This window comes from Ahaetulla prasina, chromosome 2 (assembly GCF_028640845.1).
Source record: "Ahaetulla prasina isolate Xishuangbanna chromosome 2, ASM2864084v1, whole genome shotgun sequence".
Lineage (NCBI taxonomy): Eukaryota > Metazoa > Chordata > Lepidosauria > Squamata > Colubridae > Ahaetulla > Ahaetulla prasina.
The window spans coordinates 90,516,649-90,540,047 of record NC_080540.1 but is presented as its reverse complement, the minus strand read 5'-3'; the positions used below and the strand labels follow the sequence as shown (position 1 = coordinate 90,540,047).

General features: G+C 40.9%; 1 protein-coding gene across 3 annotated transcripts; it reads right to left on the bottom strand.

Annotated features, from left to right (window-relative positions):
* Positions 1 to 3,535: 3,535 nt before the first annotated feature.
* On the bottom strand, positions 3,536 to 22,286 carry LOC131190856 (zinc-binding protein A33-like). 3 transcript variants are annotated; one of them, XM_058168313.1, is made up of 7 exons: positions 21,983 to 22,286; positions 20,631 to 20,905; positions 19,273 to 19,368; positions 11,463 to 11,696; positions 6,957 to 6,976; positions 5,060 to 5,172; positions 3,536 to 4,962 (listed from the first exon to the last, which is right to left on the bottom strand). In XM_058168313.1, exons 2-7 carry the CDS (start codon positions 20,901 to 20,903, stop codon positions 4,415 to 4,417), a joined length of 1,284 nt encoding a protein of 427 aa, XP_058024296.1. In that variant the 5' UTR covers positions 20,904 to 20,905; positions 21,983 to 22,286; the 3' UTR covers positions 3,536 to 4,414. The 3 variants fall into 3 exon arrangements, with proteins under 3 accessions (XP_058024296.1, XP_058024297.1, XP_058024298.1); XM_058168314.1 differs by lacking the exon at positions 21,983 to 22,286 and adding an exon at positions 21,915 to 21,971; XM_058168315.1 differs by lacking the exon at positions 21,983 to 22,286 and adding an exon at positions 21,272 to 21,550.
* Between the last annotated feature and the right edge of the window lie 1,113 nt (positions 22,287 to 23,399).

The window sequence follows — 23,399 nt, the reverse complement described above, 5'->3', positions numbered from 1 at the left end:
CCTCAGCTCAAAAGGTTTTTGAAAATCTGGCAGTAGCTTGCAGTAAGAGGCATTATCCATTCAACTTTGGAGACAGGAGCTGCAATTTGAACTATTAAGAAATTTGAGATTGAAATTCAATGAAGTAAGACTTGGAACATATGTCAAAAATAATAATAAAAAGTTTGTTTCAACATATAGAGCCGTGGTGGCACAGTAGTTAGTATGCAGTATTGCAGGCTAACTCTGCCCACTGCTAGGAGTTCGATCCTGACCAGCTCAAGATTGACTTGATCTTCCATCCTTTCAAGGTCGGTAAAAAAAGGACCCATATTGTTGAGGGCAACATGCTGACTCTGCAAACCGTTTAGAGAGGGCTATAAAGCACTATGAAGCAGTATATAAGTCTGTGCTATTGCTATACTGTATTAAAAAAAATAAGAAAAAGGTCAAAGAAACAATTGGTCCACTAAAGGGAAAAGATGGCAAGGAAGTGACAGGCAACAGGGAGAAAGCAGACCTGCTAAATTCTTTCTTTGCATCTGTCTTCACACAAAAAGAAAAAATAGCCCAACCTACCAAAAACAGAACTATAAAAGACAGACTAGGAATTTAAATTAAAATAGTAAGGAAATGGTGAGAGAACCCCTATCCACTCTAGAGGAGTTCAAATCACTGCAACTCGATGGATTACAACCCAGACTTCTGAAGGATCTAGCAGATGTGATCTCAGAACCACTGAACTGTCAAAGATCCTGGAGCACCAAGAAACTATAAGAGGCCTGGAAAACAGCTGATATGGTTCCCATCTTCAAAAAAGAGGGGGAAAAAAAACCATATATCCTGGAAACTACAGATCAATCAACCCGACATTAATACCTGGAAGTTCCTGGAAAAGATCAAGTAATAGTTCTGCGAATACCTAGAAGCAAGCAAAGTTATAACCAGAAGCCAAAATTGGTTTGTCAAAAACAGATCATGCCAAACAAATCTTATTTCATTCTTTGACAAAGTGACTAAATTAGTGGACCAGCAAAATACTGTGTACATAGTATACTTCGATTTCAGTAAGGCATTTGACAAAGTAGACCACAACCTACTTCTTGGTAAGCTAGAAAAATGTGGAATCATCACCACTAGATGGATTCATAACTGGCTGACAAACCACACTCAACCTGTAGTCCTTAATGGAACTACATCTACATGGAGGGAAGTAAGCAGCGGGGTACCCCAAGGTTCTGTCTGAGGCCAGTATTATTGAATATCTTCATAAATGATTTAGATGAAGGAATAGAAGAGGAACTCATCACATAATACTAAGCTGACAGGAACAGGCAATGCCCCAGAAGATAGACTCAAGATCCAGATGGATCTCAACAGATTTGGACACTGGGCTCTATCTAACAAAATGAAATTCAATGTAGAGAAAAAAATTTATACTTAAGCCTGAAAAACCAAATGTACACGTACAGATTAATGAAACTTGGCTCAATAGCAGAACTGCGAGAGGGATCTAATCGACAATCACTTAAATATGAACCAGCAGTATGCTGCAGTAACAAAAAAAGCCAATGTACTCCTAGGTTGCATTAAAACAGGGATAGCATCAAGATCACGTGAAGTGTTACTACCACTTTATAAGGCCTTGGTAAGACCACACTTGGAATACTGCATCCAGTTTTAGTCACCCAGTATCAAAAAAGATGTTGAGACTCTGGAAAGAGTACAGAGAAGAGCAACAAAGATGATTAGGGGACTGGAGGCTAAAACATATGAAGAACGGTTGCAGGAATTGGGTATGTTTAATCTATTAAAAAGAAGGACTGGGGTGAAATGAAAGCAGTGTTCCCATATTTGAAGGGCTGCCATAAAGAAAGAGTTATCCTATTTTCCAAAGTACCTGAAGGTAGAACAAGAAGCAATAGATGGAAACTAATCAAGGAGAGAACCAGCCTAAAACTAAGGAGAAATTTCTTGACAGTGGGAACAATAAACCAGTGGAATAGCTTCAGAAGTTGTGGGTGCTCCATCACTAGATGCTTTTAAAGAGATTGGACAGCCATTTGTCCAAAATGGTATAAGGCTGGGATGGCGAACCTATAGCACACATGCCACAGGTGGCATGCGGAGCCGTATCTGTGGTTACGCAAGCATTGCCATAGCTCAGTTTTAGCGCGCATTGGCCAGCTGATTTTTGGGCCTTCCAGGCCCACCAGAAGTCAGAAAATTGGCCATTTCCGGCTTCTGGAGGGCCTGGGGGGGGGGAGGGGAAGGTCATTTTCACCCTCCCCAGGCTCCATGAAAGCCTCTGGAGCCTGGGGACAGCGAAAAACAGGCCTACTGGGCCCACCATGCCATCACTTGCCAAAAGCGGGGGGAGTGCAGGGGGGTCACGTGCACATGCACGGGGGCAGGGTGCATTGAATTATGGGTGTGAGCACACATATGCGCAACCCCTTCCGCTCCCCCTGCTTTTGGCACACACACAACGGCAAAAGGGTTAGCTGTCACTGGTATAGGGTCTCCTACTTGAGCAGGGGGTGGACTAAAAGACCTGCAAGGTCCCTTCCAAATCTGTTCTAGCCTTATTCAAGTTTCAGAAATATGGTTTAATGCTCAAATTCAACACTTCTATCAAGTTTTCATCCAGATTTGCAAATGGATTTCGTTGTTCTTACCTTTCTGATTTACTGTTGGTTATAGGGATTAACTGTCCAAAGGAGGCAGCTTGGGGTAAAGGAAATCACTTATTTGCAAGATTTTTGGTCTTCCAAAAGCAGGGCCCCAAATATGTGAAGCAGAGGTAATATAACTTCCTCCCTAGAAGGCCAACTGAATGTCGTTTTATAGGGTGTAACTGTTATTAGCTGTTTGAGTTTGAAGGTTTGATTAAGTGAAACTATTAAATCAACTTGCTGTTTATGTAATCAATGTCACTGAAAACACCCAACAGTTAGCTTCTGGGCAGGTGTTCCTTTCTCTATGTGGCACAACAGAGGCAGAAAGTCTCCCCTCAACAAATCCTACTAGACCACAAGGATATTAGTAGGTAAGAGAATTCATCTTCTCAAAATCCTGGCCAAGTTCATTTTGGCAACACAGGAGAGAAAAACAGCAGGTTTCCCCCTTCAAGATGGTTAAACCTTTTTTTGAAATATTATCTCACCTAGTGCAAGGATTAGGGGCATGTCTGGAAAACATATTCTCCCAGGACTGGAAAAACATTAGACCCTCTAAATCAAAAAGAATTCACTTTTTTAAAACCAATTTTGGATCTCTGAGCCATCAAAGGGGTCCTGGAAGGGAGACATTATTTTCTTTAAAAATTGTTCCCGTAAGTCCATTTTACAAGCAGCTATGGATACCAAGCTAAGACTGACAGGTATGAATCAAACAGGAGGAAGATTATGTATGTTTGCTACCTTGAGTTATTTATAAAAAATAGTAATGGTGGGATAGAAATAGTTCCATTCCTGCTAAAATGTTCTATTAGCAGATATCACCCTCTGCTGGCAACTCCACAAATTACACACAAGCAGGAAGAAATAAAAAGGAATTCTACTCATGAATATTCTTTAATGTCAATCTCGATAAAAAGCTACTGCACCAAATGATAGCATATACACGTCTCATTTTTTTATTTGAAAACTCTGCAACAAAATTGGGAAAATCTTCCTCTGCACTATAAGCTGTCCTTCAGTGAATCTGGCTGGTTCCTTTAAAGATACATCATGATCTAATTCTTCAGCATCTTAGTCCTGTATCACAGAAAAGGCTTCTTTCAATCTCTTAGACTGACTGAAAATCTCCTCAGAATCTAACACAAGATGTGATACTCTCATGCCTGCTGGTGTTATGTCTGTTGTGTAACTTGTTTAGAAACCATTTCTTCTTCATGCTCTCTTTTTAAATTTAAGCTTCCTTTTGAGATCTATTTTTTTTGTTTTTAACTCAGAATACAAATGAAAACTAAAAGCACTTTTGGATGACCGAATCTCACTGATAAGGATTTTTTTTCTTCAGGCAGTTAAAGTACAAACTTATATATATATGTGTGTGTGTGTACAAAACATGTTTACACTTAGAAAAAGTGGTAATAGGGAATAGAAACGTATACCTATCATTTTCTTCTGATATATTAGAATTATAGTCAATATTTTTTGCTTGAGTGTTTGCCAGATTGAATCTTAAATGAATAGCAATGATCTTGTTAGATTAAAAATAAAGAAAACCCACCTTAGAAAAGACAATAAGGGGCCACTTTAAATAAAAATGGTCAACAACCCTTCGTTTTTCATTACGGTTGGCTGGATCTATATCACAAATATAAATGGTTTGAAATCTCAACAAACGTTTACCAGTGGCAGTTATGAGGATAGAGGAGCAGTATTGTAATAGCACTAAGGCAGAAAGGAACGTGTGAAACGTGAAGATTTCAGAGCCTGAGAGGGTGGCAGATCCTCATGGGCTCTGCATTCTTCTTGCCATGACTGAAGCCGGTACTGAAAAAAGGATAAAATTTGCTAGCCCACATCTGGTGGAAAGTAAAGAGGAGTGACATCTCCTCAGCATTATAAAAAGTCAGCTTTTTGGCCTTGCAGTCCAACAACACCCCCACTTTCCTCAGCAAGCATTGGGGCTTCAAACGTATCCAGGGAGTCGCCGCAGCCCAATACTCGGAGTCGTTCCACAGTCTTATTGTCCAATAGCCATTTTCTGGGCACAGCCGCACTCTTGCTGCCCGATCCACGTTGTCTGAAGCCACTCCTAATTCCCACTTGGTCTTGTTGCCCACCCAGACTTCCCAGTAATGCTGCCCGCTTTCAAAGGACTCCATGGCCAACACGTTCACGCTTTGCAGGAAACGTCTGGGGCTTACGGGTACTGCCTGTGGTGACTCCCTCTCTGTCACTGAAGTCAGATCTTTGGAGAGGAGGAGGTTGGGGTGGGCTGAGTTTGGATCCAGGGTCAGAACGGCAGGAGCTACGGGAACAATGCATAGAGTTAGGTGAGGCCTTTGCTGTCTGAGACCTCTGCTGTATCTCATTATCCCAAAGCTTCTTCAAACAGGGAAACACACCTGGGCTGATGGATTTCAGCATCTTTCTCCAAATTATGTACTGCAAGGGCCCGTCACACAGCTCCTTGTACTGTTTTAGAGCCAAAGTCAACGTTTCTAGTTGCACTGCTGGTCTGGAATGGAAAGAAACTTAGCTAAACAAGACAGCCTATAGACATCACAACATTCCACCATTATCAAGTAAATTGTCTCCAGCCTCAAAGCTTTCCAGTCAATTCACCTGGACGCTACGCAGTACTTTCATTGAGCACAAAGTGCTCAACACTTTTATGGAGCAAATTACTGTGTTCCCGATTTTATAAAGAGGTGGCAGTAAAAACTGTTATAAAGTGGCTCAGCCATATCTGTTTGCTGACTTCACATAACAGATGGAAGTAAGCTCAAATTACTGGGGGGGGGGGGAAGCAGGATGTAGAGGTGTTTTTAATTAAATCCACCAACCCTACCACTTCTTCTCCAAGAACAGGAAACCATGCAACCCTTTCTGAAAGCAAGTAACTAAGGAAAGAGGCCCGGGCTCTTGCTTCTGATTCCAGTACAGGTAGTCCTCGACTTAGAACAGTTTGTTTAGTGACTGTTCGAAGTTACAACAGCACTGAAAAAAGTGACTTATGATCATTTTTCAACTTACGATCACTGCAGGCACCCCCACGATCATATGGTCAAAATTCAGATACTTGGCAACTGACTTATATATATGACGGATGCAGTTTCCCAGGGATTACCTTTCACGACCTTCTGACAAGCAAAGTCAATGGAGAAGCCAGTTTCACTTAACAACCGTAATTACTAACTTAACAACTGCAGTGAGTCGCTTTACAACTGTGTCAAGAAAGATCATAAAATGGGACAAAATTCACTTTAAAACTGTCTCACTTAACAACAGAAAATTCGGAGCTCAATTGTGGTTGTAAGTTGAGGACTACTTGTACTACTAGGGAACGATGCAACTCATTGACCCCCGTGACTGCCGACGTTTGAAGAATGAAGCATCCTTGGAAACTGCCAAATTCCTGCAATGTCCGTTCAGCTTAAATCAGAGGGGAAGTTTCTGACCTGGGCATTGTGCTTCCTTTTCTCAGTCTAAGGGGTTTATCAATCCATAGCCTGGAGGGCCAGGACAAAATTCCAAGCATCATGCAAGAAACTAGTTTGCAGATGAACAGAAACGTACGCAGTAACTGTGTACAAGTGGACCTAATAAAAATATAAACCAAATGCTATTAACAAGTTAATTTTAAACTCTTGTTCCCACAGAAACCTCCAGCCCTTTCCTTACATGTAAAAATGTCCCCCTGGTACAGTGAAGGAGAAAGAGAATTGCACAAGCAATCTTTCCCTGTCCCAGTTAACAACGAATAAAACGGATTCCACATCTCTAATATAATCATTAGAGCAATCTGGCAGCATCACAATAAAGCAGAACCACAAGATGCACATTGGGACCCAACAGGGCCTTGATAAGTGAGAGCTTTGTGTGTCTGTTTCCTGCCCACCTGGGTGAAGCTGGGAAACTCTCCAGGATTGGCGAAGCCAAAGCAAAATCAGATTAACTGAGCTCATTTTGGATTTGATGTCCTGCAAATTTGGCAGGCTAGTCTTCGGTCCATCAGTTCTGAGGAACTACAAGTGGAGCTCACTCAAGTAACCCAACCATTTCCCAAAAGCTCCTTCTAGCACATCTGTGCAACTGTGTCCAGCATTCAGAGGATTCAAATCTACCCATATATTCTTGGCCTGTTCATTGGCTTCCTCCAAACTTTCAGTCCATTGAATACTAAGGTGATGATATCCCAGTCTCCACCCTGCTGAAATTATCCCCTTTTCCCCCAGCAGGTAAGAGAAAAAGAAACTGCAAAGGAGAATTTTTTTGTTTGTTTCTTTTCCGGACACATACCTGACAGGCAGAGTTTCCACCTGCAAAAAGAAGCAGAGCAAATTAAGAAATATCTCACTCAATTTGTGTGGACTAGCACCAGTAGATCCTGCAATACAGTATTCTATCCTGAAGTTGGAGAGGAGGACAATTAAGCAAACATTAAACACAATTCCAAAGGGAAGCTAAACGCTAAAGGAATATATTCTGGAGATGGTAAATAAACATTTCACGACGTGAATGAGGAGATGAGCCAGTTAAGCTTTCAGTCTCTCATTTTTCAAGACACATCATTTTTGGTGTCTTTCTGGGCTCTTGCTTGTGAAGGAAACCTGCAGTATGTCACCAGCAAAGCAGAAGCGCTTCATCCCTATCTGTACATTATAACTTTAAATTACACTGGAAAAACCAATCTGAAATACAAAAATGAGAAATAACAGTTTATTGTACTTTTGATGATTTATGGAAAATGTGATAAGGGGAATTATGGAATGCTGATGAAGATTCTCAGTTATCCAGGTAGAGTTGTCGGGAAGTTGTATCATGGCAAGTGGACTTTTTTATTTGAAATGTTTCACTGTTTATCCATGTAGCTTCTTCAGACATCCAGCTGCCCTGATGGAATGTTTTGTAAGAATAAAGTACTGAAAGTTGGCTGACATTGTGCTAAAAGTATTATTTGATGGAAGTATATCATACAGGGAAGGAAACAGAGCACTAAGAGAATGATTCAAACTTATACAGGCTATATGACAAGAATGTGAGTCCTTTAATGTAATCACAATTTCCTTATCACAAGATAAGGAATGCTTATGGTAACATTAGAGGTGTTTTGGGTACAGACATGAACAGATGTGCTCCTTTGTATGCAGACAATGCTATGTTGCTGACTAAGAAATCAAGAGATTTGTAGTGAATATTAAGATTATATTACGGTGAAATAAGGAGTATGGAGCTGTAAATTAATGCGTCAAAGACTAAAGCACTTCTATTGAACAAAGAGAGAGAGAAAAAGAATGGCTGCAAATTTTGCGCAAACATAGAAAAAAAAAGCAAAGCTGGTTGAGGAATTCTGGGAGTGGGAGTCCAAAAGTCTTAAAGTTGACAAGGTTGGATACTCCTGCCCTAGAGCAAGTAGCTGAATTTGTTAGTTGATAGAACAGTTAATATACAGGGATGAATTTTAGGATGTGCAAATGGGGGCAGAAAAGTAAGGGATAATATGTGATCTATTTGCGAAGAATGCATGTTAATCAAACCAAGCAGAAAAGGCTTTGCATAAGAGCAAGCTTCTCCCTACTTTGTTATATATAAGTAAGCGTTGATTTGTCAGGAGAAACATAAACATCCAAAGTTGCCGGCTAATTACATGTTCATGGTGAAACAAGAAGAGGCAGAATCAAGATTATTAGGTGTCAAATCCATGTGGACTGGATTAAAAAATTGAGTTTTACCAGGCCAAAAGAAACAAGTTGAGATGGTTTGGCCATCTAGGCAAAATGAATGACGGCTGAATCATAAAATGAACATATGAAGGAACAGTGAAGAGCAAGGCTGAGAAAATCACGGATCCGGTTGATGAGACCCTCCGAGACAGGATATAGGTTTAAAGAACAAAAAGCAATATGTGAATTGATTTATGGCAACAAGGGTGATTTGCAAAGGCAGGAAGGTAAGGAAAACTATAGAATAGAATAGAATAGAATAGAATAGAATAGAATAGAATAGAATAGAATAGAATAGAATAGAATAGAATTTTTTATTGGCCAAGTGTGATTGGACACACAAGGAAATTGTCTTGGTGCATATGCTCTCAGTGTACATAAAAGAAAAGATACATTCGTCAAGAATCATAAGGTACAACCCTTAATGATAGCCATAGGGTACAAATAAGCAATCAGGAAACAATCAATATCAATATAGTGAACAGAGCTGGTATAAAGTGACATTTAGCCATACAAGTAGTCCTTGATGTAAGACCATAATGAGCAGGGTCAATTAAGATCATAACTCTTGCTGTCATAAAGCGGGTCGCCCATGTGACTGACCCAATTTTATGACTTTTTCTGTGGTGGCTGCTAGGTGTATTTAGTAAGGCAACTGTTCACTATGAGGCAGTTATGAGGGTTGCGGCTGCTGGAAATGGGCTGTAAGTACCTCTGAGGTGAAATGTCAAAATTTTGAACACCGCTAAGCGACTGATCATAACTTGAGGACTAGCTGTATTTCCTGTTATTGTTTCTTTTTTGCATTTATACACCTTATTAGTTTTGACTCCTTTTCTGCCTTTTGCGTGTTGCTTCTCCTGAAAGGGAATAGCATACAGGTAGTCCTCGATTTACAACAGTTCGTTTAGTGACCGTTCAAAGTTACAACGGCATTGAAAAAAGTGACTTATGACCATTTTTCACAATTATGACCATAGCAGCATCCCCATGGTCATGTGATAAAAAATCAGATGCTTGGCAACCGACTCGTATTTATGGCAGTTGCAGTATCCTGGGGTCATTTGACCCCCTTTTGCGACCTTCTGATAAGCAAAATCAAGAAAGGCCATAAAACGGGTACAAAACTCATTTAATGAATGTCTCACTTAGCAACAGAAATTTGGGGCTCAATGGTGGTCATAAGTCGAGGACCACCTGTACTAGGTAAGTAAAGAATGTTTATTTTATTTATTTAAAAATTATAGTTCATCTTTTGGCTTGAGGATGAACTGCCAGCAAAGCAGGTTAATTTTACACTTAATTTTATAAATATGTACGTTTAGTAAAACAAGAAGTTTGATGAAGAAAAAACCCCGCTGTTTTCTAATGCAGGGGTCTCCAACCTTGGTCCCTTTAAGACTTGTGGACTTCAACTCCCAGAGTTCCTCAGCCAGCTTTGCTAAGTCCACAAGCTGAAGTCCACAAGTCTTAAAGGGACCAAGGTTGGAGACCCCTGTTCTAATGCATTTTGTAAAAGGGCCTATCATTAAAGCACATTTAATGAGTATCCCTTGCATTTACAGGAATAAACCATTGGCTAAAGCTAAACAGGCTTTGTTTCTGAGAGCCTGAATTGAAGGCTGTCTGGGAACTTCCTTAGATCCAACTTATCCACTAGGGGAAAAATAGGATAAATATAGTTTTTCAGTAACCATTAACTGACTCCTTTCCTTCCCGTTTTCCACTGAACTTTTTTTAGTTATTATTCAAGGAAGTGCTAGAAAGACAACATTTTTTAAGCTGGAATTGTGGTGCTTCCTTGACCAGCTTTGCTGGATAGAATCCAGAGCCAATATGGGCTCTTTGGGCATTATGAGACTCAAGGGCTTTGTATTGAGGAGTTTGCAGTAATTTCTCAAGGCAGACAATTTCCCATGCAATTTGTATCAGAGGGAGAGTCAGCCATTCGTTTTAACAATCCTGCTACCGTAGCCATAGCAACTTACTGCAATGTAAAAAGATCACATTAAAACCATAGCTTATCATTTGTGTTATAGAAATGGAAATGAAAAGAGAAAACGGTTTTCCCTACTGGGGAGCAGGAGGAAGAAGAAGAGAATGTCAGCTGAAGTTTACCTTGCCATGTTTGTCAAAACTGCAAGAAATGGGGCAGGGAGAAGGGAAGGAGAGAGAGAAAGCCTAACAGAAATTCACCTTTCTCTCACAGCATGCTGCAAAATGTCAAGTCCATTATGGACAAGACAGTAAAACACGCAATCAATAAAGGCAAACATTTTCAGGTTGTAAATTACAGAAATAATTTTGTGGAAACCTTTTGGGAAAAGTGTATTTTTGAGGTTTGATGGCTAATAACACTACTTTTTTGGGGGGAGTTTCAAGATAATCATATTCCACTGCTGGAATGGCCTGGGAATAGCCCAGACTTTAATCCAATTGAAAATCTATGGAGCCGACTAAAACTTATTAGTCAGAAGAGACCCACCAATAAAACCCAGTTAATAGAAGCAATCATTCAATCTTGGTTTCACATTATAACAGCTGCAAAACTAAAAGACTTGGTTCGCTCCATGGGATGATATTGTAAGGCCCTAATTCATGCTAAAGGTTACCCAACTATTAACTGACATGGTAATAATTTTTGTATATCTAGTTTTTTCTACGTGTTTCACTTTTCTTCTTTATACTGTAACTGCTATTCTAATAGCAAATCCTTCATAAAAGTTATTGCATTACATTCTTGATTAAATTATCTTTCCATCGATATATAATTTTATGGTACTACTCCCCCCCCCCAAAAAGGGGGGGTGTTATTAGCTAGTTTTAGAAAATATGCTTTTCCCAAAAGGTTTCCCCAATTTTGGCCACTACTGTAATACATGGGAATTTCTTGGAGCCCACATTTCTCTCACCCAAGCAGGAGATAACCCATTTCTCTGAATTGCTCCCCACCCTCCTGGTCCACTACTTTCCCTGCACCTCAGTGTGTAGCATGAACAAGACTGAGGGAGGGTAAATTTGATCTGTACTTCAAGTCCTCTAAATTCAACCCGCATCTCAAGTTAAGTGTAGGAAGTTTTACCTGCAGCCCTGATGAGATCTCAGAGCTGTCAAGTTTGCGCTGTATCTGCTCCATGCTCTTCTTCAACTCAGAAATCTCTTCTATTAATTGTACAGAAACATTTTTCAGTCTGAGCATACACTGTTCTTTTTCTCTAGCCAGTTCCACCAGCATCCTTCCTTCCTCCTCTCGTAGGATCTGATGAAGATGTTGAAATGCTGCATGGATCTCACAGTTCAGTTTCCCAGATGTTTTCTGGACAGAGGAAAAGATTACAAGAATAGAAACAAGGTGTATGTTCGATATATTCAACCGCTGTCTATGTTTCAAAAGATATTATCTCCACAAAAGTTTTGTGGGCAATGCACCATCACTTTGTTAAGAGGAGAGCAAAGCACGCTTTTATTTTTAAAGCATTCATCCATCTTCCTAGTGATCTGCACAGCCACAGGGTGGCAGCTGTATCTATGCTATGGTACTATTTAATCTGGAATTGTCCTGTCTCACTTTTACAGAGAATCCAGATGTTGCAGTTAATTCATTGCACCACAATTTTCCCAAGCTGTTCCTCGATCTTCTTTCAAACAGACTTGAAGATTTTTCTCATTTAAAGGCAATTATGGTACTATTCTTTTAGCATGATCTGGCAGAACACTATTGAGTCTTTTCAGAGCTACTGCAACTTTAATTTGAAGCTTCTTTTTTGTGACTTATTTCTCTAATTGCTTCCTGTTCAGTGTAACTGCAAGATTACTTTGTTCCTTGATTGGTCTTTATGTGAACAGTTCCTTTCCCACATGGAATAGTTATAATGACTTGACTCCCCTTGTTCATTTTCTCCCTTTAACTTTTATTGAAAAATATTGCTGTATTCTTACATTAAAAACAGTCCTATCACAACAGGATGTGGCGTAAATGCATAATTACCACTTATGCAGCAATTAATCAATAATACTATGTTAACAGCAAACAAGAGACAGAAGCTGAATGTATGGGTTTTCAAAACACATGGAGGACACCTGATTGATGTGGGCCTCTTCTGCTAAATGCTCGCAAAAGATTTGCCTTTCACTTTCATTTGGGTTTTTAATTTTTTAAAAATTCAGATGTATTAAAAGTGCATACACATAAACCCTCTACCATCGTTTGTAAGCGTGTGAGCATTTTGTTTGCCCCTCTCCAGTTTCCTACAAACATGGCAGTCCAATACAGTGAAGGAAGAAGTCTTGCTCATTACATTATCATTGACCACCTCTCTTCCCTGCCATTCAATTTCACTGTACACAAAATTATAAAAACAAAATTATACACTGCTTATATTCAGGGGCATCAAAGTAAGCCCCAAAGTTCATCTGTCTTGTATTATTTGATTTCTTTCTTTCTTTCTTTCTTTCTTTCTTTCTTTCTTTCTTTCTTTCTTTCTTTCTTTCTTTCTTTCTTTCTTTCTTTCTTTCTTTTTCTTTCTAACACTCCTTAGTGTACATTGAATGTGAGGCTTTCTGTAGTGAGTCTCAATAGGCTCAAAACGATTAGAATTTTGAATTCAAATGACTCCTTTTGAAGTGAACAGTATTTGCTACTTACTGTCATTTCAAACTAGCAACACTTATTAGACTACCAAAGCCTTTCAGAACTTGTCATCATATATTATATATATAATGAATGAAGAGCTAACAGAATGATTACAGAAGCAGCTTTCATGAACTTAAATCTAATGCTTCCGAGATCTGCTTGCTTCCAACCTTTGCCTTGGATAAATTTTGTTGAAGGTGGATTAGATGTACTGTTTTCTCTGATGACTATTATTACTTATCATGTTACTTCACCCTGATGACACTTTTAAGGGTAAATCATAGGCTTTAATTTTTTAAAAAGCCCATTTAATTATTACTGTGGCTGTTCAGAAGAAGCTGCACAATATTTAATATTATTTCTGACAAGACGTCAAGAGGAAAACTCTTGATGGTTTAGCAAATATATCCCCCACAGCCAGATGTATGCATAAGGGGCATGCATAAGCGCACCAGCGTGCCTACCGTCCCTGTCCTAATGTTTTCTTTTATTCGTATTCTTTACATGTATTTATAATTATGTTTACCCTTGTATTTGTCATAAAATACATGCTTGATGAAATAAATAAAATAAAAAAGTTTGTATTTCTTGATTGTAAAAAAAAAAACTTAATAAGACGGTCAAATTTCAATCCAGAAAGGGCATTCTTTTTTAAATTATGAGTGATTGCTGTATTATCAAGGCAGCCAATGTGGCACAGTCATTAAGACTTTGAACTGGGAAAATCCAAGTTCAAGTCTCATTCAGTCACAGAATTCACAATTCCTAGCCAGTCATCCACTCACAGTTATGTTACAGATAAAATGAATACCCTACATATCTTGGTATAGAAGAAACCACAGGATAGAGATATCATAATAAACACAAAGCAAGCCAACCAATATTTAACATTCTGCCAAATTAAACACGAATACTCTCCCCCATGCCAACCTAGCTTTCTTGAGGGTAGAGGGTTTTCTTTCTATTTGAGAAAGTTCACACAAACCAAAGGTTCATGCAAACCAAGGCAGTTCTTCTCCACCAACCTCAAGTTTAGGACTTTCTGTTGGCAAGAACCAGCATTTTTAACTGGACTTAAAACACAATGAATGGCAATGCTGCTAAAATGATAAGACTGATGTGATCAGCAAACCACATATCAGAAAGACTCTCTCCTTAACCACAAATTCCAAGTGTTCTACATTTTAGCGGTTTCAAAGAGAAATAATCACAAGACGGACAAATACGTCTTCTCCTGTAAAGGGCATACTAGCAGAGTGTAGACAATGACATCGTGACCACCAGTGGTGGGCTTCAACCGGTGTTACCACTGCTTCGCGCATGCGCTGTCTAGGCAGTTTACAGAGTCAGCATATTTTCCCCAACAACCTGAGTCCTCCTTTTAATGACCTTGGAAGGATGGAAGTCTGAGTTAATCTTGAGCCAGTCAGGATCGAATTCCTGGCAGTGCTGAGCACAGTCAGCCTGCAATACTGCACTTTAATCACTGCGCCACCATGGCTCTACCAGTTTCTCCCCCTGCCCCCATTCATCTGTGCATGCATGCACACGCACACACATAATTACTTTAGAGAGATTTGAGAAAGTTCACACAAACCAAAGGTTCATGCAAACCAAGGCAGTTCTTCTCCACCAACCTCAAGTTTAGGACTTTCTGTTGGCAAGAACCAGCATTTTTAACTGGACTTAAAACACAATGAATGGCAATGCTGCTAAAATGATAAGACTGATGTGATCAGCAAACCACATATCAGAAAGACTCTCTCCTTAACCACAAATTCCAAGTGTTCTACATTTTAGCGGTTTCAAAGAGAAATAATCACAAGACGGACAAATACGTCTTCTCCTGTAAAGGGCATACTAGCAGAGTGTAGACAATGACATCGTGACCACCAGTGGTGGGCTTCAACCGGTGTTACCACTGCTTCGCTTCGCACATGCGCTGTCTAGGCAGTTTACAGAGTCAGCATATTTTCCCCAACAACCTGAGTCCTCCTTTTAATGACCTTGGAAGGATGGAAGTCTGAGTTAATCTTGAGCCAGTCAGGATCGAATTCCTGGCAGTGCTGAGCACAGTCAGCCTGCAATACTGCACTTTAATCACTGCGCCACCATGGCTCTACCAGTTTCTCCCCCTGCCCCCATTCATCTGTGCATGCATGCACACGCACACACATAATTACTTTAGAGAGATTTGAGAAAGTTTGCTCTGCTTTTATGCCATTATTATTTATAACATCATTATCTCAGCGTTAGTTTGTCAAAGTGTTTCTCTGACAAATGCATTTCAGCAGTACAATATTATTTTTTTATTTTAAGATGCCATCATAATCAAACACCTGTGTTATTTTGTATGCTATAGTTCAAAACTTTGACATGGAAGAGCTTTCTCCTTTGACCTTAATTTTTTTTGTTATTTAAGAGAGATTTTGCTGGTTTTCTTCACAGAAATCACTCTGTGAAATATGACTTCTAAGCCTTACGGCACAAAGCAGAAAAAAGATTGGCTTAATGGGGTTAAGCTCTTTTTCCATCTGCGTACTCTCCCCAATAATTCCCCCCTTACTCTGTGCAAAATCCACAATTAGAGGTATTTATCTTCCATTCTGCTGCGAGGCCTCAGCAATTCATTGATTATCTGGGAAGATTGCTAGTTTGCCTTGTGACAACCCAGAAGCAACTGTTCTTTATTGACTGCTTTATCTTATTTTGCCCATAGTTTAAGAATAGCGTTAGGAGGAAAAAGTCACACAACACAAGGAATCCCGGCTTTGGTCCTGTCGATTAGGTAAATCTTACAATGCCTAGACCCATGATGGCGAACCTATGGCATGCATGCTAGACGTGGCACACAAGCCCTCTTTGTGAGGATGTGCGCAGTCGCCACAGCCCAGCTCCAATCGCCGTGTCTCCATCACGTTTCACTCAATCACTTCCAACTTCTCACGAAAAAAAAAACTTAATAAGACGGTCAAATTTCAATCCAGAAAGGGCTTTTTTTTTAAAATTATGAGTGATTGCTGTATTATCAAGGCAGCCAATGTGGTACAGTCATTAAGACTTTGAACTGGGAAGATCCAAGTTCAAATCTCATTCAGTCACAGAATTCACAATTCCTAGCCAGTCATCCACTCACAGGGTTATGTTACAGATAAAATGGATACCCTACATATCTTGGTATAGAAGAAACCACAGGATAGAGATATCATAATAAACACAAAGCAAGCCAACCAATATTTAACATTCTGCCAAATTAAACACGAATACTCTCCCCCATGCCAACCTAGTTTTCTTGAGGGTAGAGGGTTTTCTTTCTATTTGAGAAAGTTCACACAAACCAAAGGTTCATGCAAACTAAGGCAGTTCTTCTCCACCAACCTCAAGTTTAGGACTTTCTGTTGGCAAGAACCAGCATTTTTAACTGGACTTAAAACACAATGAATGGCAATGCTGCTAAAATGATAAGACTAATGTGATCAGCAAACCACATATCAGAAAGAATCTTTCCTTAACCACAAATTCCAAGTGTTCTACATTTTAGCGGTTTCAAAGAGAAATAATCACAAGACGGACAAATACGTCTTCTCCTGTAAAGGGCATACTAGCAGAGTGTAGACAATGACATCGTGACCACCAGTGGTGGGCTTCAACCGGTGTTACCACTGCTTCGCTTCGCGCATGCGCTGTCTAGGCAGTTTACAGAGTCAGCATATTTTCCCCAACAACCTGAGTCCTCCTTTTAATGACCTTGGAAGGATGGAAGTCTGAGTTAATCTTGAGCCAGTCAGGATCGAACTCCTGGCAGTGCTGAGCACAGTCAGCCTGCAATACTGCACTTTAATCACTGCGCCACCATGGCTCTACTAGTTTCTCCCCCTGCCCCCATTCATCTGTGCATGCATGCACACGCACACACATAATTACTTTAGAGAGATTTGAGAAAGTTTGCTCTGCTTTTATGCCATTATTATTTATAACATCATTATCTCAGTGTTAGTTTGTCAAAGTGTTTCTCTGACAAATGCATTTCAGCAGTACAATATTATTTTTTTATTTTAAGATGCCATCATAATCAAACACCTGTGTTATTTCGTATGCTATAGTTCAAAACTTTGACATGGAAGAGCTTTCTCCTTTGACCTTAATTTTTTTTGTTATTTAAGAGAGATTTTGCTGGTTTTCTTCACAGAAATCACTCTGTGAAATATGACTTCTAAGCTTTACGGCACAAAGCAGAAAAAAGATTGGCTTAATGGGGTTAAGCTCTTTTTCCATCTGCGTACTCTCCCCAATAATTCCCCCCTTACTCTGTGCAAAATCCACAATTAGAGGTATTTATCTTCCATTCTGCTGCGAGGCCTCAGCAATTCATTGATTATCTGGGAAGATTGCTAGTTTGCCTTGTGACAACCCAGAAGCAACTGTTCTTTATTGACTGCTTTATCTTATTTTGCCCATAGTTTAAGAATAGCGTTAGGAGGAAAAAGTCACACAACACAAGGAATCCCAGCTTTGGTCTTGTCGATTAGGTAAATCTTACAATGCCTAGACCCATGATGGCGAACCTATGGCACGCATGCTAGACGTGGCACACAGAGCCCTCCTTGTGAGGACGTGCGCAATCGCCACAGCCCAGCTCCAATCGCTGTGTCTCCATCACGTTTCACTCAATCACTTCCAACTTCTCACGAAAAAAAAAAAAAGATCCCGTGAAGTTGGAATTGATCGGAACTTTTTCATTCGTGCGCTTCCTCCTGAAGCACATTATGACGCAATGCAACCCTGCGTCGGCTCGTTAAAAAAAAGCAGTTGCTTTTCCTGTACAGCTGCCGGTGTTGGGATGCCCTGCCTCCCCTGAGTGTGGGCGTGCTGCTCCTGAGCACGTTGGCCTTCGGACATCATTCCCACCCCCCAGCACCAATTCAGGGGTTCCTTTCCACCCTGTGGGGGGGGGGGAGAAATAGAGGGAGGCAGAGAGAGAGAGAGGGAAAGAAAGAAAGAGAAATAGAGAGAGGGGGAGGAAAAGGGAGAGATAGAGAGGGAAAGAGAGCGAGAAGGAGGGGAAGAGAAATGATATTACAAAAGTTTTTCTTTTTTATTGTTGCGAAACGTAATGTTTTAAAAGCAGCAAAAGTTGCCCCAAAGCAGTCTTTAAGGGTTGAACGCCAAGAGGCATGGATTTCCTCTGCCTTCTGTGTTCCCAAATGGGCCAGAATCTCCCCCCTAAGTGGCCCTGCTTGCAAACTCAGCCAAGCGTAGCTCCAAACGTTCGGCTCACGCGTCCCTCCCAGCCAGCAGCAGCAGCAGCACCAGAGTGGCGGTGGGGAAGGTGTGCGCCCTGCCTTCTCTGGTCTTGCTGGCCAGAGGTGGGGCTCCACACTGCAGCCTCCCAGCCAGAGCACCAGGTTTGTTTGCTTGCTGGTTGCCTTCGAGGAGGGAGCTGCGCTCAGGTTGCCCGGGCCCCTGCTGCGAGTGGAGAGGGAAGGTGGTGGTGGTGGGTGTCTCCCCGACAGGATCCAGACTGGAGTTGCCTTATTTTGTGTGGATCTCTAATGCTTGGCTTTGCCTGCCAGCCTCCACTCCCCCTCCACAGCCCAAGTGGTTGGATTCACACGACATGTGAAGCTGGGCAGGAGAGCATAGATAGGTAGGTAGGTAGGTGGGTGGGTGGATAGAGATAAGACAGAGAAAGAGAGAGAGAGAGGGAAGGAAAGAGAAAGAGAGACGACAGGAAAGAGAGGAAAAGAGAGAGAGAGAGAAAGACAGAGGGGGAAGGGGGGGAGAGAAAGAGAGAGGGGGAAAGAGAGAAATGATATTACCAAAGTTTTTCTTTTTTATTGTTGCTAAACGTAATATTTCAAAACCAGGAAAAAAAATGAAGGGGCATAAAAGTGCATTTATCACGTTTTTCTTAGAACAATTAGCCGAACTCTGCATTGTTTATCCTTATTTTAGGTAGTAAAACCTCATTATTCAGGTTAAATTGCTGTGTTGGCACTTTGCGATAAATAAGTGGGTTTTGGGTTGCAGTTTGGGCACTCGATCTCTAAAAGGTTCGCCATCACTGGCCTAGACTGTGGGTTGTTTTTCCTCTTTCTTTTATGCATTTTCTGCAATTAAGATTGTCTTGATTGTTCAATTTCAGTGCTTTCTGGCAGGGACAAAATACCCCACCTCTGCCAAACCCCAAATCTTCTACCTCTCACGTCACCTCTAGCATCTCAGCCATTTGCTTCTGACCCTAAACCAGTAATATTACCACCAAGTAATCCATATTTTCCTCATTCTTTTGCTTCATCTTCAGCAGTTTCTCACATTTCCTCTGGTAGGCCTGAAGGACCTTTTGGAACTCCATCTGAAAGTGAATAAGTAAAGCATTTATTTATCGGAATACTTCCAATATTTATTTGGGAGTCAGTACAATAAAGATTTGCAGTTTGATCAAGATTTTATTCCCAGCCTTGCCTATCCCATGAAGTTGCTGTTAGAACTCAAATAGCACCTGAATTTCCCTTGATCTTCCTTAGCGAAAGAATGATATGAAAATAGTGAGCATGAGGTTGTTTTCTTCTATTTATGCATTTTTCCCCAATCACTAACCTCTCCAAAGGCATCCAGAAGTGGGAAGGAAGGTACAGTGACATTGTGATACAAATCTTGCCATCTTCCTCCTTGCATCCAATGCCAGGATACAAGTACAGTATGAAAATGGTGATATGATATATAAATATGGAATCTCCCACTTGGTGCTGACAATGGATACAAACATGTAAGTTCTAGAGTTGGCACTGTGTCTATGAGCCTCTCTTTACTTGCTTTACCACTGTTTCCTAATCAGTAATTATTACCACCGTATTTTTTATTCCTTTACCAGAGACTTCTTTCTCTCTCTTGCTTTCTCCACCCACCCTATCTATGAGCTAAAGCAGGGGTCTGCAACCTTGGCAACTTTTAAGACCTGTGGACTTCCACTCCCAGAATTCCTCAGCCAGCAAAGGAAACTCTGGGAGTTGAAGTCCACAAGTCTTAAAAATTGCCAAGGTTGCAGACCAGAGCTAAAGGACCATGCCTAAAAGGTTTTCAGACAAAATGTTGGCTGTGCTCTCGTGTGCAGAATTGAACAAAGGTTTCCAATACTGTTTTCTTTCCAACCAAAACCAGAAGCCATGCAAACCAAGAACAATTCATGATAAGTTTGTAAAAGAGGAAGAAACCACAGTTCCTGTTTCATTCACTGTGATTCTGACAGATAAACCATAGATGTAACTAATCAAGTTTATCAATCATGTCTGTAAGAGGTATATTGGCTTAATTCAGGTTTTTTTGGGTGCCTTTGAGTCACTGTTGATTCCTGTGACTGCCTGAATTAGTCCTGCAGTTTTCTTGGCAAGGTTTTTCAGATGTGACTTGCTTTTGCCTGCTTTCTAGAGCTGAGAGACAGCACAGTGACTGGCGCAAAGTCACCCTACAGGCTTTGTGCCTAAGGCAGGACTAGAATTTATAATCTCTTGGTTTATAGCCAGATGCCCAAACTGGATCTTTACTGCAATGTGCCACATGCTAAACATGCTACCAGCCAAATGGCCAAGGAAAACTGTTTATCACATGGTTACTTACCTGGGTTTTTCTTCTGTGCTCCTCAGAGGCAGATCTTCGAACTGTCTCCGCTATATTAGATACAATGAAATTGGGATGAAAGGATCGGGAAGGAAACTTTTGCCGACACTGGGGGCAAGTGGCAATTCTGGGGCATCCATTCCAATATTTCTGGATGCACTCTTTACAAAAATGGTGCATGCATTCCAGCATAACAGGGTTCCTGAAGAGGTCATAGCATATGGAACAGGTCAATTCTTCTTGAATGATCTGCTCCTGGCTCTTGCCAGCCATTTCTGCAAAAATATAAAAGAGGGCCCAAGTTTCAATTCTACAGAAACAAGTGTTTTACAAGTGGAACGTACTGAGAAATGCATAATTAGTTTAAATACTTCCCCAAAACACATAAATAACCATTGAGCAGGCCTGCATATCCACACCCCCTTGTATAGAAGCTTCCACCTGTAAGCAAATGTGAAGTGATCAGTAAAAGCATTTCTTCATATATAGAAAAGTCGCAAAAAGAAATGCAACACGTTTGATTTTTTTTTTTCTATAGATAGCAGGGAAGTCTTCTGAAATCTGATGCACCCTCACCACCACCGTGAATTCAATCTTAACCATAGTACAAGTTAAGGGGGAATAAGAAAAGGCTACTAGACCTCAAAACCGCCAGTTTGGCAGGTTTTTTTTTTTTTTGCATTTATATCCCGCCCTTCTCCGAAGATTCAGGGCGGCTTACACTATGTTAAGCAATAGTCTTCATCCATTTGTATATTATATACAAAGTCAACTTATTGCCCCCAACAATCTGGGTCTTTCTTTCTTCCCACACACTCTTTGTTGCCCTCCAGTAGCCACTTGGAGTTTTGCAGACCAGATTTGCTCGCTCCAAACAGAAAACACACATTCTGAAAAGGCAATCCGGTGTGCCTGTTAAGAAAAGAAAAACATGGCATCGCAGAGGCCCAATTCTCATCTCAACAGCCGCCTGCATAAAAGCGAGCTCTATAATAGAAAGTTTTCTATAAAGTTTTTCTCCAAAAAAACCCGACCCCAAGACTGGTGCCAAGAACAGGGGGGCGGAGCGATTCAGACCTAAGGATCCCTAAAGAAAAGCAAATGCTCCTCCAAAAGTCCCATGGAGCTATAAGGGCTGGGCGAAGGGGTGCCCGTTGCTGACTCGAAACTGGGGGGGGGGTCCCGACCCCGGCCCTTGTTCACTACGGGCCAAGACAACGACTGGGCTACCACCCACTCCTCAGCTTCTACGCCCTGCGCCGTCGCCCATCGTCTTTCACTAACCCGCCACGTCGCGCCTTCGCCGAGGGACTCGGCTAAAGTCCCCAACTTTGACTCCAAAGAGCACTCACCTTGCTTGAGCGGCGGCCCTTTGCGCCAATCGGGACAGTCCCTGACCACCGATCTCGCTCTCTATTGGTCAACCCCTTTGTCGGGCCCCGTCGCTGCTCCGGAGGCTGGTCGATGTTGCCGCAAAAGCCTTCCGGCCGCTGGCTGTTCCCTCTGTTCGCCTCTTCCCTCCTTCGGGCGATATTTGCTGCAGGAGAAGGACGCGCTTTGAAGTTTTGCAGTGACGGGGGCTCAGTAGCAGGGGCTTTTTTTCTGTTGGCTTGCAAAAGCCGAGGAAGTTTGCATTCAGGATTTAATTCTGTGAGCTCTTTAGTTAGGGAGGAGCAACGGTGGAAGCCTGCGATTGGTCGTTTCCCAAACAAACAACTTTTATCTCTTGCGGAGTTGGCTAAATTGCACAATCTAATACAGTATTATGCCGCACACCTTTATCCCGCTTTCTTATGTAAGGGGCAAAAACGCAAATGACAGCCCTGCAACCTGTCTGTTGGGCCAATATTTTGAAAGACTTTGGTAAATCCTGCCCTTTTTTTGTCCTATTTCTTTATCGGTCCATATCATATCATATCATATATATCATATATCATATCATATATCATACCATATAATATCCATATTGTGCATAAAAGCACCAGCGTGCCAACGGTCCCTGTCCCAATGTTCTCTTTAATTGTATTCAATTCATGCTTATATTATCTAATATATACTAGTCAAAATAAAAAGATGAGAATCAGATATAAATACAGCAAATAACAGCTTCAATGCTTTCTTTCAAGCATTGAAGTAAACTTTTTTGGGGTTGCATAGCAGCTGACGGGTTTATCTCTTTTGGCCATCAAAATGATACTTTCCATGCTGCTTTCTTGGTTGCAAAGCTTTGAGCTGCTGCTGTAGATGTGCAGTCTAAGCCAGCACAGACTCAGCTGAGATAGGGTGTATGGATGTATTTCGTACTAGCTTGGCTAAACTGGTTTTCCTTGGCAAGTTACAGGGATCATTAGATGTATACGCATAGCAACAAAAGCATTTGGAAAGTGGGGTGGGTGGGTGGGATCATCATCATCATTGTGCTTCCAGAACAATTGGCCAACAACAATGTGGTCCTGCTAAAATGTCCCAAAGGTGGTTTTTCAAGAGGCAACTGAACTTTCTTGATTTTTTTAAAAAGATATGAAGAAGCTTCTTGGATGAGAAGTGAAATGTCTTCAAAATAAAAACAAGAAAGTCCAGTTGCCTCTTGAAAAAAGCACCTTTGAGACAACCATGAACTGGATGACTAAGAATCTTACCCATATAAATAAAAAAGCTTCAATCAAAAAAAAATCCCTCTGGAAAAGAAAGAAAAAAGGCTGTGTAGCAAATTTCAAAAACCGCTACAAAAATATATGCAACCAAATAAAAACTGAATGCACAAATTAT